This window comes from Salmo salar, chromosome ssa28, assembly GCF_905237065.1.
Source record: "Salmo salar chromosome ssa28, Ssal_v3.1, whole genome shotgun sequence".
NCBI classification, from domain to species: domain Eukaryota; kingdom Metazoa; phylum Chordata; class Actinopteri; order Salmoniformes; family Salmonidae; genus Salmo; species Salmo salar.
The window spans coordinates 12,839,477-12,857,969 of record NC_059469.1 but is presented as its reverse complement, the minus strand read 5'-3'; the positions used below and the strand labels follow the sequence as shown (position 1 = coordinate 12,857,969).

At 42.1% G+C, this 18,493-nt stretch overlaps 1 protein-coding gene across 2 annotated transcripts in view; it reads left to right on the top strand.

Moving 5' to 3' along the window:
* LOC106589500 (gastrula zinc finger protein XlCGF57.1) overlaps positions 1–18,493 on the top strand; it is a 34,291-nt gene that overhangs the window by 9,043 nt on the left and 6,755 nt on the right. Inside the window, exon 3 of one of the 2 annotated variants that reach the window (XM_014179559.2) lies at positions 3,519–5,344. The exons of the other annotated variant lie outside the window; for it this stretch is intronic. Coding sequence (XP_014035034.1) covers positions 3,519–5,122 — 1,604 coding nt within the window. The 3' untranslated portion in view covers positions 5,123–5,344. Of the gene's footprint in view, positions 1–3,518; positions 5,345–18,493 lie in introns of those variants that run through there. 2 annotated transcript variants of the gene reach the window in all.

The following is an 18,493-nucleotide window of genomic DNA, read 5'->3' as shown; positions in this document are numbered from 1 at the left end:
TGCTACATGTGACAACAATCTCCCGTATTCTTCATATGAATTGGGTAGGGTGGCAAGACGGAAGCCTTTTCTTAGAATGAAAAACATCCAAGCCCCCCAAAAGCACGAGGGAAAATGTGTTATGGTCTGATGAAACCAAGGTTGAACTTTTTGGCCATAATTCCAAAAGGTATGTTTGGCGCAAAAACAACACTGCACATCACATAAAGAACACAATACCCACAGTGAAGCATGGTGGTGGTGGCAGCATCATGCTTTGAGGCTGTTTTTCTTCAGCTGGAACTGGGGCCTTAGTCAGGGTGGAGGGAATTATGAACAGTTCCAAATACCAGGCAATTTTTGCCCAAAACCTTCAGGTGTCTGTTAGAAAGATGAAGATGAAGAGGAAGTTCACCTTTCAGCACGACAACGACCCAAAGCACACATCCAAATCCACGAAAGCATGGCTTTACCAGAAGAAGATTAATGTTTTGGAATGGCCCAGCCAGAGCCCAGACCTGAATCCAATTGAACATCTCTGGGGTGATCTGAAGAGGGCTGTGCACAGGAGATATCCTCGCAATCTGACAGATTTGGAGCGCTTTTGCAAAGAAGAGTGGGCAAATATTGCCACATCAAGATGTACCATGCTAATAGACTCCTACCCAAAAAGACAGTGCTGTAATAAAATCAAAAGGTGCTTCAACAACGTATTAGTTTAAGGGTGTGCACACTTATGCAACCAGGTTGTGAGTTTATTTTTCCCCCTCAAAGATTTCAGTTTGTTTTTCAATTGAATTGTTCACGTTATAGGTCATATTAAAGGTGTAAAAAGTTCTGACATGATTTCTTTCATCACAAAAACCTGGCATTTTAACAGGGGTGTGTAGACTTAAAAAAAAAAAGTATTGTCAGCCACCAATTGTGCAAGTTCTCCCACTTAAAAAGATGAGGCCTGTTTTCATCATAGGTACACTTCAACTATGACAGACAAAATGAGAAAAAAAAATCCAGAAAATCACATTGTAGGATTTTTTATGAATTTATTTGCAAATTAAGGTGGAAAATAAGTATTTAGTCAATAACAAAAGTTTCTCAATACTTTGTTATATACCCTTTGTTGGCAATGACACAGGTCAAACGTTTTCTGTAAGTCTCACAAGGTTTTCACACACTGTTGCTGGTATTTTGGCTCATTCCTCCATGCAAATCTCCTCTAGAGCAGTGATGTTTTGGGGCTGTCGCTGGGCAACACGGACTTTCAACTCCCTCCAAAGATTTTCTATGGGGTTGAGATCTGGAGACTGGCTAGGCCACTCCAGGACCTTGAAATGCTTCTTACGAAGCCACTCCTTCGTTTCCCGGGCGGTGTGTTTGGGATCATTGTCATGCTGAAAGACCCAGCCACGTTTCATCTTCAATGCCCTTGCTGATGGAAGGAGGTTTTCACTCAAAATCTCACAATACATGGCCCCATTCATTCTTTCCTTTACACGGATCAGTCGTCCTGGTCCCTTTGCAGAAAAACAGCCCCAAAGCATGATGTTTCCACCCCCATGCTTCACAGTAGGTATGGTGTTCTTTGGATGCAACTCAGCATTCTTTGTCCTCCAAACACAAGGAGTTGAATTTTTACCAAAAGGTTATATTTTGGTTTCATCTGACCATATGACATTCTCCCAATCCTCTTCTGGATCATCCAAATGCTCTCTAGCAAACTTCAGACGGGCCTGGACATGTACTGGCTTAAGCAGGGGGACACGTCTGGCACTGCAGGATTTGAGTCCCTGGCGGCGTAGTGTGTTACTGATGGTAGGCTTTGTTACTTTGGTCCCAGCTCTCTGCAGGTCATTCACTAGGTCCCCCCGTGTGCTTCTGGGATTTTTGCTCACCGTTCTTCTGATCATTTTGACCCCACGGGGTGAGATCCCAGATCGAGGGAGATTATCAGTGGTCTTGTATGTCTTCCATTTCCTAATAATTGCTCCCACAGTTGATTTCTTCAAACCAAGCTGCTTACCTATTGCAGATTCAGTCTTCCCAGTCTGGTGCAGGTCTACAATTTTGTTTCTGGTGTCCTTTGACAGCTCTTTGGTCTTGGCCATAGTGGAGTTTGGAGTGTGACTGTTTGAGATTGTGGACAGGTGTCTTTTATACTGATAACAAGTTCAAACAGGTGCCATTAATACAGGTAACGAGTGGAGGACAGAGGAACCTCTTAAAGAAGAAGTTACAGGTCTGTGAGAGCCAGAAATCTTGCTTGTTTGTAGGTGACCAAATACTTATTTTCCACCATAATTTGCAAATAAATTCATAAAAAATCCTACAATGTGATTTTCTGGATATTTTTTTCTCATTTTGTCTGTCATAGTTGACGTGTACCTATGATGAAAATTTCAGACCTCTCATCTTTTTAAGTGGGAGAACTTGCACAATTGGTTGCTGACTAAATACTTTTTTGCCCCACTGTGCATGCAGACAGACAGACAGACAGACAGACAGACAGACAGACAGACAGACAGACAGACAGACAGACAGACAGACAGACATGTCATTGTTTAAAGAAAAGAGGAAAACAAATCCATTAAAATAATATCAAATTGATCAGAAATACAGTGTAGACATTGTTAATGTTGTAAATGACTATTGTAGCTGGAAACAGCTTATTTTTAATGGAATATCTACATAGGCGTACAGAGGCCCATTATCAGCAACTATCACTCCTGTGTTCCAATGGCACGTTGTGTTAGCTAATCCAAGTTTATAATTTTAAAAGGCTAATTGATCATTTGCAATTGTTAGCACAGCTGAAACTGTTCTGATTAAAGAAGCAATAAAACTGGCCTTCTTTAGACTAGTTGAGTATCTGGAGTATCAGCATTTGTGGGTTCGATTACAGGCTCAAAATGGCCAGAAACAAAGACCTTTCTTCTGAATCTCGTCAGTCTATTCTTGTTCTGAGAAATGAAGGCTATTTATTCCATGTGAGAAGTTGCCAAGAAACTTAAGATCTTTTACAACACTGTGTACTACTCCCTTCACAGAACAGCGCAAACTGACTCTAACCAGAATAGAAAGAGGAGTGGGAGGCCCCGGTGCACAACTGAGCAAGAGGACAAGTACATTAGTGTCTAGTTTGAGAAACAGATGCCTCACAAGTCCTCAACTGGCAGCTTCATTAAATAGTACCTGCAAAACACCAGTCTCAACGTCAACAGTGAAGAGGCAACTTCGGGATGCTGGCCCCCACGTTACAATTGCCACCAAGTGGGTTAACCCTACTGGCGGGATGCGTAGGGTGTTTGCATTTCACACCAGCGACCTGGGTTTGCTTCTCTGCCCTGCCGTTTGATACACAATTGTTGCTACACAGTGTAGACTGCGTATTGTTAGTTAGCGCAGCCTAGATGGTTTAGAGATCTACTATGACATAGGTGTGCAGTGTTTTTGTTGTATTTTGATGTCTTTTCTTTAATTTTATGTATGTACTGGTTTCTTCATGTCCACAACAAAATTAACAATGACCATCTCTTTTACAGATGAGGGATCTGTCTCTGAGTCTAATCATCATGATGATCAACCTGACTTTGTCCCCCTGTCCTCACCTGCATCAGATGAGGATTCGCTCCCTCAGTTTCATCCACAAGACGAGGTTGATCTTGAACCCCAGACCCTGTCTGTAACAGACCAAGACAAACGAGACAGACAGCCCTTCAGCTGTTCTCATTGTGGAAAAGATTTCAAGATGAAATGTTTATTGAATAAACACTTTCGGACCCATTCAAAACCCTATAGCTGCTTGCAGTGTGGGAGATGTTTTAGCTTGAAGAGGCGGCTTGAGGAACACTCCATGACACATTCTGGAGAGACACCCTTCAGTTGTGCCGATTGCGACGCAGTGTTTCGCCAGAAACCTGCTTTGCAGTCACACATGAAGCGTCACAAAATAAAGAAAACGGTCACATGCACAGTTTGTGAAAAAAAGTTTCTAGGGGAAACAGGACTAGAGAGGCACAAGTGTAGTGGTGATGCACAGAAGACATTCAGCTGCTCTCTTTGCCCAAAGACCTTCAAGTGGAGACGAAGACTGGTCGATCACGAGGCTACGCATTCAGGGGAGAGGAAGTATTGCTGTGAAACCTGCGGCAAACTTTTCTTTACCACTTCAACCTTAGCTGTCCATAAGAGGAGTCATATAGAAAAGGATCATAGCTGTACTGTATGTGGCCAACGTTTCAGCGATGCACCTGCTCTCAGAAAGCATATGGTGGTCACCCATCCTGGAGAAACAAAAGAAAAATATTTTGTTTGCGACGTGTGTGGCAAATGTTTTGGCCGAAAGTGCCATCTCAAAAGCCATATGACTCTACACGGGGCAGAGAAACCTTTTTCTTGTGATGTTTGTGGAAAGAAGTTCAGTCAAGGTGCTAATCTCAGCAGACACAAGAGAACTCACACAGGCCAGAAATTGTATTGCTGTGACGTTTGTGGTAAAAGGTTCACCCAGTCCGGAACCCTGAAGATCCATAAAATAAGGCACACTGGTGAAAGGCCTTACAAGTGTGATGTCTGTGAGAAAGCCTTCTTTGAACCTTCCTCCCTCCGGAGTCACAAGAGACGTCACCTTACACTTCAGGAAAAGCTGCAGTCTGGCCCTAAGCTACAGTCTGGGCCAATTCAGCCGTCTGGGCCAAAGCCATATGTCTGCAATCACTGTGGTAAAGCCTTCTATGTGAAAGTTTCTCTGGATCAGCATGTGCGCATTCACACAGGAGAGAAACCGTTCAAGTGTGACATTTGTGGGGAAGGTTTTAGGTATCATCATTCACTTAAAATTCACAAGGTCACTCACACAGGGTTGAAACCATATTACTGTAAAGTTTGTGGGAAAGGGTTTATGTATAATTTCCTTAAAGTTCACATGCGCACTCACACAGGCGAGAAACCATTTGAGTGTGATCAATGTGGTAAGAGGTTCAGCCAGAAAGGTCATCTAAAATCTCACGAGCGTGTGCACACTGGTGTCAAAGCATTTGTGTGCAAAGACTGTGGGAATGCCTATGCCTGTAGACACAATCTAAAAGTCCACAAGTGCAAGTACAACTGGAAACCAGCTCCTGGAAACAGTGCAGAGGATTACTGAAGAAACAGGTCTAAGATCAATGGCACAGGGCCTCTGAATAATATGACAGTGTGAAAATATTGGTGCTCAAGAACTTACTTAACTAAATGAAACAACCTCAAGGTGTTTATGTTGAAAAAGTGACCTGCGTGACATTCCACCTTAGGAAAAATCGAATATTTTACAATTGCAGTTAGCTTTGGGCTCTTAAGTACATTAAATAAACCTCTATAGTCAAACTTCTCTACTTGAATGTTTATACTTAATGAGTGGTATTGTTTCCCTTTAATCTGTGTCCACAGATCTTCCTTTCTTAGAAAAAATGCACAATATCAGAAGATAAAATCACTCAAAGTTATGGGTGAACTGGGAGAGCGCAATGGTCCTCTTTTGATGAACTAATACAGAGCCAGATGATATAAGGCAACCACATGTATCAGCATTTGGCTTTGGTAACACTTTCTGAACACCCTCTTCTTCCTTATTGTCAGCTCACAAGATCTGAATTTTTTACTGTTTCTTTGAAATACTTATGACCAATTTGGTATGTTTATTGTTCAAACAAATTCCACAAAATAGAGGCCCTTGATAGGACTGCATTAGGTGTCCTATAACATGTTAGGGCCTACATAAAGCAGTCCCAACAGCAGTCCCAACACCTTACCACTGCTACACCTGGCTATCAGCGGAGCCTTGTCTGGCAGCGAAACAGTTCATTCAGCCTCGTTTACTGCCTTTTAAAAAAAGAACATAGCTGATATGGCTGATTTGCTTAAACAAATGTGGTTTCTATTGACAATTGAGATGTACTAACTATGGCATAAGGGGACGATAAGAGGCCATCTGTAATTTTGATTAAGACGTTAATGAGCGAGCTAGGACAGACGTCGTTAATATAACTTTTTTTTTCAGCACTTTTGATATGTACAGCGACATAATTCAGAACATGGGACAATGAAAGCTCTTACAATATTTGATTATGTTTCTCAAAAACAGGTTATAGGCTATGTGTGCATCACCAAGTCAGAACAGTAGGCAAAATTTAAGAGGTGAAAATAGACCAAATTATTAGGGTGAGGCACATGGGCTACTAACAGCTTCCTACACCACATACACTTAGTATTACTTTCTTAGCTACAGTATACGTCTCCCTGGCATACAAAATCATTTATGCAGCAGCATACAAGACATTTGTGGACTCACCTTATTGTGCTGTACTCACTTGAACAGGAAGGTGGCGCGGCGGTCCTTAGTGCTCAAATTTTGTCATCAAAGTCTGACATTCTCTGGATTTATGGTGCTTTCAAGACAGCTGGGAACTCTGGGGGGAGGTTGAATCATGATGACGTCCGTGTTCTTCAGGTCGTAGCTCTATAAAGAGGCCCGAGTTCCCGATTTACAATTCCGAGTTGGATAAAAGTTCAAAACGTATTTTCAGTCGTAGCTCGTTTTCCCCCCCCGAGTTCCCAGTTGTTTTGAACTCACTAAAGTCAGATTCTGCAGTTCAGAATTGTTGTTTTGAGGGGCCTCCCGCGTGGTGCAGCGGTCTAAGGCACCGCATCGCAGTGCTAGATGCTTTACTACAGATACTGGTTCGATACCAGTTATTTTGAGCGTGGCACAACTCATGCTTCATTGACAGCATGGCCAATGTTGAATGTTTATAATTTCAAACTAGGAAAAGAGACCCTTAATCTTAGATTTGGGACCACACAGCCACTACACTGACTAGCAGGCTAATGATTGCTTTGCAATGCTTGCAGTTAGCCACTGATTCCTTCCAAACCACTCATTGTTGAATTTGCGATTTCCAACTTGTTGTGTAAAGTTTGTCGAATGACCGATGAGCACCATCTATAGTTTCTCTTCATATGACAAGGATTAAAAAGGATTTGCCAGTAGATTGTCGTCTGCTAGCTAAGATTTTGAAGGTATGATGTTGACATGATCAGTCCAATCAAAGCCACTGTAGATATGTGATTTGACTTTATTTTATTTGTGGCCAATGACCTTGAGCCTTCTTCGATGGGCACTTCTGTTACTCTATGGCAGCACCCAAGGGGCTTGAATTTCTGAGCTCTACCCTTAGACTTGGCGGTGACATGGTGTCCCTATGTGTGACAGAACACTGATCCAATCACAGCTCAACCGTTCTGTATTTTCTGATGGCTTGTCCCACCACCACAGAAAGCACTGAGCTAGGCTGAAACACCTGCATTTTGGAGCTCCCTTACTCAAGAAAACTAAAACGAGACCATATTTGTATGCGGCTGTATCAACTCAATGATATATTTTTTTTTACATTGTCTGCAAACTGATGTGACATGTATTAATGCCAACCTAACATGCAAAACAGGCAAGCCTCCTCCCCCAAAAATTGACGGGTCGCCACTGCTCTGGAGGCACGAAGAGACCAAATTGAGCTCTGTACCGCATCGCCTTGCTCCTCGCAAGTTTTGTAACTATGCGGAGGGTTGCGTATAGTTCTGCATTGAAATTATTGGTTGCTGGGAGGTACTGCATAAACACAAACTCACTTCACAACAGTGATCTGCTGCTCCGCGAAGTATGAATGCCCTGACTTCTGCAGAGGCCATATCACCGTAAATACTTCACGCCAATGCAGACGTCTGAATGACTATGGAGCGCTTTGATAAGGCGGTGAACTCGGCAATTTCCCTTCAAAATATAAGTCCCCCAATGACGATGCAAAACAATTATACAAATGGTAGAAATTGGTAACAATTTATTAGAAAATGTCAGCAGACTTAGAATTTTGTTTAACAATATAAAACAAACGGAAAAGTTAATATCACAAATAATGTTATAGCATTGACAACAGCATTAATATGAATGATTAAATAGCTATGGTAACAACAGTAATACGAATAACAAAACATCATTTATAATGCTACTGTTATAGTAATGTTATAATTATAATCAACTTTAGAAATATCGCATTTAAATCCCATTGTTTTTCAGCCCATTGGTATTGCATGATGTTCCGTACGTTTTTATATCGGACATACATAGCCTATTGCACCGTACAACATTTTCTGTACGTTGTGTCGCAGTACATTTTACATATTGGTCATACTGCATCAAACACAATGTCCTATATATTATGACACAGTAAAAGCACTAATGCTTTCCAGACCCAGAATTTACACCCCCAAGGTTGTCATTGCTATTATTGTGGCAATTTAAAAGTGGGAAATCGGCTGATATCCAAATATTTGCATATTCGATATAGGTTTTATTTACACATACGTGTGCATAGGGGATCCCTACAACATGCATTGACTCCGAATGAGCATATCTTTTTGGAGGCGCAAAAATATGAGAACACAATAGCTCGAGCTGTAACAAGGATCCATGCGACTGTCATTCCAAAACGTTGGCATTTATGCTACATACGCTGGGAGACAGGAAGCAACTACAGGGTCCGGATTTAATAATAAATATGTACATGAAATTAAACAAGAACAACGTCTGGACAAGAGAAACAAAATAACATCAACGCAGACACGGGAATGGAAGTGACAGATCTAGGGGAGGCAATCAACGACGTGATGGAGTCCGAGGGAGCAGACGTGACCACAGGTGGCTATCGTTCAGCCTGAGACGGAGGTGATGGACGCCTGGGCCATAATAGGCTTCATCATTCATTTTTGTTTGTAACGCCAGCAAGCACACTGTTGGAATTGTTAATTTAAATGTGTAAAAAGGCCCAACCTTTCTGATCTTAAATAGGATAATCGAGCTAATTAGACGGGTATGTCAGTCTGTTAGCACTTCATTAAACGCCAAACCAGATGTCCATTGTGTTTAAGTATCCATCTCAATAAAGTCGGTCATTAAGCAAATCACCTGTTGATGGTCAGAGTTTGGCACCACTAAGGCAAGTCAGAAATATGTTCAAATCTTGTGTGGAAGCAACGTTTTATTTAGAATTGGAACAAACCAAAAGTATCCTAGCGCTAAAAAGTAGAAAGACATTTTTGTCTCTGAAACGAAGCAAACATTTACCAAACAACATCAATTTATAGAGTAGAAACTCAGCGCGTATTCACACCCCTTGACTTTTTCCACATTTAGATGTTTTACAGCCTGAATTGAAAAAGGATCACATTTTGATTTTTTTTTTGTCATTGGCCTACACAACGTTTGATTGTTTTTTGAAATCCGTACAAATTACTGAATAATGTCTTCCCTGGGGCTCAGTTGGTAGAGCATGGTGTTTGCAACGCCAGCATGGTGTGTGCAACGCCAGGGTTGTGGGTTCGATTCCCACGGTGGGCCAGTACAAACAAAAAAAATGCATGAAATGAAATGTATGCATTCACTACTGTAAGTCGCTCTGGATAAGAGCGTCTACTAAAATGTAAAATGAATAATATGAAATGTCTTGAGTCAATAATTATTGAACCCCATTTGTTATGGCAACGGTACAAATGTGCTTAACAAGTCACAAAGTTACATGGACCAATAATAATGTTTAACAAGATTCTTGAATGACCTCTTCTCTGTACCCAACACATACAATTATCTGTAAGGTCCCTCAGTTTAGCAATGCATTTCAAACACAGATTCAACCTCAAAGACCAGGGAGGTTTTTCCAATGCCTCGCAAAGAGATAGATGGGTAAAAATATTTTTTTTTAAAGCAGACAGCGAATATCGGTTTGAGCATGGTGAAGTTACTAACTACTCTTTGAATGGTGTACAAAGATGCATGCATCCTTCCTAACTCAGTTGCAGTAGAGGAAGGGATTTCACCATGAGGCCAATGGTGACTTTATAACAGTTACAGAGTTCAATGGCTGTGATTGGAGAAAACTGAGGATGGATCAACAACATTGTAGTTACTCCAGAATACTAACCTAATTGACAGTGTGAAAAGAAAGAAGAGTGTACAGAATAAAAATATTCCAAAAACATGCATCCTGTTTGCAACAAGGCACTAAAGTAATACTGCTAAAAATGTGGCAAAGAAATTCACTTTTTGTCCTGAATACAAAGTGTTATGTTTGTGGCAAATCCAATACAACTAATAACTGAGTATCACACTCCATATTTTTTATAGATTTTTTTCTCCCTTTTTTTCTCCCCAATTTCGTGGTATCCAATTGGTAGTTACAGTCTTGTCTCATCGCTGCGACTACCGTACGGACTCGGGAAAGGCGAAGGTCGAGAGCCATGCGTCCTCCGAAACACAACCCAACCAAGCCGCACTGCTTCTTGACACAACGCCCATCCAACCCGGAAGCCAGCCGCACCAATGTGTCGGAGGAAACACCGTACACCTGGCGACCTGGTCAGCGTGCACTGCGCCCGGCCTGCCACAGGCACACTATATTTTCAAGCATATTGGTGGTTGCATAATGTTATGGGTGTCCTTGTAATCGGAGTGGAGCTAAGCACGGGAATAATCCTAGAGGAAAACCTGGTTCAGTCTGCTTTCCACCAGACACTGGGAGTTTAATTCACCTTTCAGCAGGATAATAACCTAATACACAAATCTACACTGGAGTTGCTTACCAACAGTGAATGTTCCCAAGAGGCCGAGTAACAGTTTTGACTTAAATCTACTTGAAAATCTATGGCGAGACCTGCAAATGGTAGTCTAGCAATGATCAACAACTAATTTCACAGAACCTGAAGAATTTTGAAGAGAATGGGCAAATGTTGTACAATCCAGGTGTGGAAAGCTCTTAGAGACTTACCCAGAAAGACAACTGTAATCACTGCCAAAGGTGCTTCTACAAGGTATTGACTCGGGGTGTAAATACTTATGTAAATGAGATATATCTGTACTTAATTTTCAATAAATTTGCAAACATTTCTAAAAACATGTTTTCACTTTGTAATTATGGGGTATTGCGTGTAGATGGGTGAGAAAAACAAATCGATTTAATTGATTTTGAATTCAGGCTGTGACTCAACAAAATGTGGAACAAGTCAAGGGGTATGAATACTTTCTGAAGGCACTGTATGTCTGTTCAGGTAGGAGTAATGTAATTTGGGGAAAACATATTTTGAGGCAAAATAATGTATTTTTTTCGGGATGCTGCAGCACTCACAGCAGCCCTACTTCCTGTGGCTATGAGTAGCAACACAAAAAGTAGCAGTAAAGGGTGAGTGCATTTATTGTTGTGTGTTCCCAGTGCACATTTAAAACAGAACTATTCTGTTTCCTGTGTAACATAAATAACACAACACTGTAAAATGTTTTTTTGTTGTTGCTACAGTCAGATGATTTATCAAACTGGTTTCTTCTGCATGTGCACAGCAACAACCACAATGACCCTCTCTGCTACAGATGAGGGATCTTCTTTTGAGTCAGATTATCAGGAAGAGGATCCTGGCCTTGCCCCCCTGTCCTCACTTTCATCGGAAGATGGATGGCTCCCTGAGTTTGATCCCAGTGAGGATCCTGACCTTGACCCTCAGGCCCCATCTGGATCAGACCCAGGTAGGGATGGAGAAGATTTCCAATGTGGGCTTGCGGCCAATGAGGGGCCCCTCATCTGTTCCCATTGTGGAAAATGTTTCAAGAAGAAATGGTTGACAAGACATCTTCAGTCCCATACAAAACCCTACAGCTGCTCAGTGTGGGAAATGTTTTTATCTGGCCAAACAGCTTGAGGAATGTTCTATTAAAGACCTAGAGAAAGCCTTCAGTTGTACCGATTGTGATGCAGTGTTTTGCCATGAATGTACTTTGCAGTCACACACGGAGGGTCACAAAAGAGGAGTCGGTCACATGCACAGTTTATGAAAGAAAGTTTGTAGAGGAAAAAGACTTGAGGCACAAGTGCATTGTATGGAAGACATTTAGCTGTTCTTTTTGCCCAAAGATCTTAAAAGTCCAGAGAAGTATTGGCTTATCACGAGGAAACACATTCAGAGGAGAGGAACTATTGCTGTGGAACCTGTGGCAAGATGATCTTTACCGCTGTGTCTTTAAAAAAAACATGACTCATAAAGAAAAAAAGGACATTTCAGCGATGCACCTGCTCTCAGAAAGCATATGGTGGTCACACACCCTGGAGAAACGAAAGAAAAAAGTTTGGTCTGCGATGTGTTTGGAAAATGTTTTGTCAAAAGGAACCATCTGAATAAACATATGAGGACACACAAGGAAGAGAAACCTTTTTCTTGTGACATTTGTGGCAAAAAGTTTCATTCTTCAGGTAGTGTCAAAAGACACAAGATAACTCACACAGGTCACCCAATCCGGAATACTAAAGAAACATAAAATAAACAAGCATACAGGTGGTGAAGAAAATACTTCTTTCAAGTGTGAGATTTGTGAGGAAGTTTGTTCAAGTTGTTATAGCCCCCCACAATTATATGGTCACTCACACAGGGAAGAAATCATGTCATTATAGCATCTGTGGGAAAGGTTTCTTTAGCAATCATCTTAAAGTTCACATGCACATTCACACAGGGGAGAAATCATTTGAGTGTGGTCAATGTGGGAAGATGTTCAGCCATCGATGTCATCTAACATATCACGAGCGTGTGCACATTGGTGTCAAAGCATTCACGTGCAACATCTGGGGGAAGGCCTATGCAAATAGACAAAATCAGTGCTGCTAAATGGAAGTAATTTAGAACCACCCTGTCAATGTACAATGCATTTTTTTATGGACCCATTTCATGTTGATCCTGGTTGGTTCCTGGATGGGAGACCAGATGCTGCTGGAAATGGTGTAAGAGGGCCAGTAGGAGGCACTCTTTCCTCTGCTCTAAAAAATAATAATATCCCAATGCCCAAGGGTAGTGATTTCGGACATTTCCCTTTGTAGGGTGCAGTCTTTCGGATGGGACATTAAACGGGTGTCCTGACTCCTGACTCTGTTGTCACTAAATATCCAATGGCACGTATTGTAAGAGTAGGGGTGTTAACCCTGGTGTCCAGGCTAAATTCCCAATCTGGCCCTCATACCATCATGGCCACCTAATCATCCCCAGCTTCCTTTTGGCTCATTCATCCCCTTCCTCTCCCCTGTAACTATTCCCCAGGTCGTTGCTGTAAATGAGAATGTTCTCAGTCAACTTACCTGGTAAAAAAAAATCCAAATATAAACATGTTCCCCCACATGAAGGGGAAAAATAGGGATGAGAAAATGATCTGCTTTGAATGTTATGGCTGTACTCAGAGTGAGCCACTGCACTGTCTATCACAATGTCATTGTGTTACTGTGTCACTGTGAATGTATTGATCCTGCAAATTCTAATCTGAGACATTAATGTCGTTGGAGTCTGTTATTGATTTTCTACTCATTCTCAATCTATATATCAGCTCAATTTCCAATGTCATCCGGATACTTTATTTTTTTTCACTGAGGTTATGAATTTCATTTCTGAAGCGAATGTCTGAGCAAATTACTTTTTTTTCTCTCAAATTATTTGCCTTGATATCTAAATGATATCAATGTTTCCCTGTTCTTGTGTTTTTGTTGACACTCAAATAGCAGAGAAATCAAATGAGAGAATTTGTCATTTTACCCCAGCATTATTGCTTCGGCTTTAATTGCTAATATTCTGTATAAATAAAGCATAGACAAATGAGTCTGTATGCATTTATCCTCGTCTCTTCTCCAAGTCACACTGTATTGAGCTAGCTCTCTTAGCATATTTTATGAGATCTCTGGCAACATATATGAGTGCTGTGGGATTTAAAATGCAACAATATTGACATTGTGCAATTAGATGGGGGTCATTAGGTCTGCTGCTATTTCAGACGGGGAAAACCCAGACCTCATCTTCCCTGGAATGCTGCCACACACACACACACACACACACACACACACACACACACACACACACACACACACATCCAAATGAAAGGGAGATGGGGTGGTAATGGTGAAACGGGAGGAGTAGGTAATTGAACAGATGGGGCACTGGGCAGCCTGGGGATTACAAAGCCTGGCATTGCTGAGCCTGCCTGGTTGCTGTAGAACAACTATCTGTCTGACTGGAGGATGGATGCCTAGGCCTCAACCAATCCTCATCTAGCTAGGGTTATCCCAACCAGACTCTGGTCTCTGTCTGTTTTAACAACCTGGTCTCATAGACTAGACGTAACATAGTAAATGTAAATCGGGACACTCCAATTAGTATGATATGTTACATTTGGTATGGTTACTTAAGACAGAAGGTTACTGGTTGGATGGGTGGGCGTATAACATCTAGCAACCCAAAGGATGCGGGTTCGAATCTCATCACAGACAACTTTAGAATTTTAACCAATTAGCTACTGTTCTACTACTTTTAAGCTACTTAGCTAACCATTACCCTAACCTTAACCCTTTTAGCCAACCCTTCCCCTAACCTTAACCCTTTAATCTAACTCCTAACCCCTAGCATAGCTAATGTTAGCCAGCTTTTTAGCATTACCACCTAGCCACCTAGCTAACGTTAGCCACAACTAATTGCAATTTGTAACATATCATACGAAATGGATGTGGACATCCACAAATGAATACATCCCATACGAAATGTAAATATCATAATAAATGGGGTGTCTCCGATTTACGTACAGAATAACATAAAATACTCTGAGGCAGCTTTTCAGATGGTCTAAATGGTGTTTATGGCATGTCTTCTGAAAGGAAATTCCTATCATAATGTGTAGTGTTTCTTTAGAATCTTGTCTTAGTGATTTAAAGGGAAATGGTGTGTGTGTGTGTGTGTGTTACACGCAGCTATTGACCTCGTGAGCAGTTATTTTTATGGTGACCTTTCAATGACCCTGACCTGTTGTCATCCTGCATTATCTGTGCATAATGTGTGTACATTCTTATAATTTGTTGAACCAGAAGGTCATTGTTGCCTTAATAGGAATAAATATTATGAAATACAGACATCACCATGTCAAATGGCTATAGCTACATCAAACCTCAATTTGTCAGGGCTTGGACTCTACAAGGTGTGGAAAGCGTTCCACAGGGATGCAGGCCCATGTGCTTCCCACAGTTGTGTCAAGTAGGCTGGACCATTCTTGATACACACTGGAGAATGTTGAGCATGAAAAACCCAGTGCTGTTGCAGTTCTTGACACACTCAAACCGTCACGGCTGGCACCTACTACCATAGCCCATTCAAAGGCACTTACATCTTTTGTCTTGCCCGTTCACCCTCTGAATGGCACATACACACAATCCATGTCTCAATTGTCTCAAGGCTTAACAGTCCTTCTTTAGCCTGTCTCCCCTTCATTTACACTGATGGAAAGTGATATCAATAAGGGATAATAGCTTTCACCTGGATTGACCTGGTCAGTCTGTCATGGAAAAAGCAGGTGTTCCTAATGTTTTGTCCACTCAGTGTATAACACTATTAATGTGTGGGACGTTCACTGTATTACAAGGAACAACTACTGTAGCAAGTCTATTTCGCTCCAGCAGCTAGCACAATCTGTCCATTCACAATTCACTTGTGGGAACATGGCAGCGCTCAGCACCTGACAACAGAAATAATTGGCCACTACTATTCAAGAGATTGTTCGTGAGGAAATTACCTATGCCCCTCTACTTGAAATTAAAACGGGTAAATTAGTCTCTTGCACTGCTCACTTCTAATGAATCACTCGAAAAGCATTCCTGTATATTAAATGTGCGGGTCACAGGACTTGAAGCTGATGTGGAAGCAGGCAACCCAACTTCCTTCATGAGCAATCTTTTCTATGAACTGTTTGGGCAGGAGAAGCTGGGTCCCATGCCGCTGATAAATATTGCGCACCGCACGGGGTCCTTTCCGCAATGGGTCCCGGTGTATGATTGTAAGAATCCACAGTTTTGAAGTCAAATGGGCAAATTGTTGGCCACGCAGCAGTATCAGGGACTCTGACCTATGCTGAGAAAAGGTTCAGCATATACCTAGATCTGAGTGCCGAGATGCTGAAACAGAGGGCGACTTACAACGAGGTGAGATCACAGCTATGCAAGCTAAACCTGAGATGCAGCTTCATCCATCTGGCAAAATACAACACACATTTTCCACTGCCAAGGAGGCTCAAAACGTCTTAGAGAAACATCAAGCTCAACACACAAGGGAACGAGCTGACAGATCAAGGCTAACTCCAATTTGACTGGCTCAATATTCAGGAATGCTATCCATGCACAATCACGTAGCCTTGCCTATGATGCTGCCCTCGGGATAAGACAATGATGAGGACACCCCCTCAATTGGGTAAAAGGAACAACAGGGCAAACATTTCACTGGGGACGGGGGGCATGCCCCCCCACATTCTGAAATTATATTTTTGCCCCCCCCAAATGTTTCATCCCCTCTTGATTAGGGTGAAGTTACACCTGTGTGTAGCTACCACATCCAGGTCAGCTCCAGCTTCTAATTATCTGTCAGATAGTGATATGAGGTGGCTATTACTATCTAACAGCAGTTGTTTGCATGGAAATATATTCTAGCCTTTGTTTTGTCATGTTTCAGAAGTAAATTAACCTGGCAAGTTTTCGCAATTTTATGTACCGTTAGAGAGAGAGCTGGCCAAAAGTTGGCTTACATTAACTATTATTTTTGCCACAAACTAGACCTGAATCAAATGATGAAACCATCGGCCAAACGATTGAAGATTGCACTGAAAAAAAATGTCAGAATATCAATGTGAGTTGTATTAGTCAGTATGTCAATGTAACGTTATTGATCTGTCAGTTTCCCTAGCAAATTCCCTACTTTTCACACTGACACAGTTATAAACAGCTCTAAAGTTACAGGCTTCACTGTCATGGTGCACAGTGGAGGTCTGTGTAGGACTGATTTCTTCATCCTGCTCCAGTCAGCATCTGCTGTCTTTGTCCGACTCCCACCCGCTACTGCAAGAACTGGTCCCAAACCCAACCGCAGTCCTGCAATGTTATTATAGACGTATGTGACGTAGCTCACTTGCCAGCCATGGTCCCAGAAATTTTGCGACCCTATAGGTAATATCAAATGCGCAAAAATAACTTAAGAAATAGGTTAAATTACCTGAGATTCTCACATGGCCCTTACATTGTATTACAGGGCTATATCAGCCAATATGCTAGATGTAGTTTGAAGAGAGCAGAGTTGGAGACACGTGTACTTTCTCTTTAACTATTTTTATAGTCTACCTTTTAGGGACGTTTTTCAGATGGAGAAATAGATCAATATTTAGGCAATGTAGTAAACTATAGCCTAATCATAGGCCTATTTAGGAAGTTCATTTCCTCATTCGGGCTGTAACCCCGAATGAAACGGCGGTAGAAGTTAGCAAAGCCTAGGAATCTTTGCAACTGCACCCTGGATGTGGGTTGAGGGCAATCCACCACTGCTTTCACCTTTCCTGGATCCATCTGGACATTTCCCTCAGCAATGACATATCCCAGAAAGGAGATGGTAGAGCGGTGGAACTCACACTTCTCAGCTTTTACGAACAATTGGTTCTCCAGGAGGCGCTGAATGACCTGTCTGACATGCAGAACATGTTCTTGGGCAGACCGGGGAAAAAACTGGATGTCGTCAAGGTATACGAACAAACTGGTTTAGCATGTCCCGGAGCACATCGTTTACCAGGGCCTGGAAGACAGCGGGGGCGTTGGTGAGTCCAAACGGCATGACCTCGTACTCATAATGTTCGCTGGCTCTCCTTCGCGTATCCGAACCAGGTGGTAGGCATTCCAAAGGTCCAGCTTGGGAAAAATGGTGGCCTTCCTGGAAAGGTTCAAAAGCTGAGGAGAGGTAGGCGGTAACAATTATTAATTGTAATATCATTAAAACCCTGGTAGTCAATGCACGGATGCAGGGTCTTGACCGACGGCAGGAGAAGCAGATGGACAGCCCCAGTAGCCAGAGACTCCTCTATGACCTTGGTCTCCGGCCCAGATAGAGAATATAACCTACCACGAGGTGGTGTGGTGCCTGAGAGGAGATCAATGGCACAATCATAAGGATGATGCGGGGGAAGAGAAGTAGCCCGTGCCTTGCTGAAAATCTCCAAGAGGTCGTGGTAGAGAATTCCGAGACTTGACTTAAGCCCTGAGAAGGCTGTCTCGGGGAAGGCTGTGCTGCTTTGAGGCAATGGGAATGGCAAAACGGACTCCAACCCAGGTTTGAACTTGTGGTCCAAACAATAACGGGGTTGTGTATTTTAAGCCAAGAAAATCCTGTATAGCATCACTGTGATTTCCTGAAACTTGTAGATTAACAGGAACCGTGCTGTGGGTTACTACCAATGGAGTGTCCGTCTAGTGCTCTAGCGGCCATGGGAACAGAGAGAAGTTGAGTGGGAATACCTAAATACCAAATCCAACAGGTCCCAGACGTGCTCAATGGGATTGAGATCCGGGCTCTTCGCTGGCCATGGCAGGACACTGACATTCTTGTCTTGCAGGAAATCACG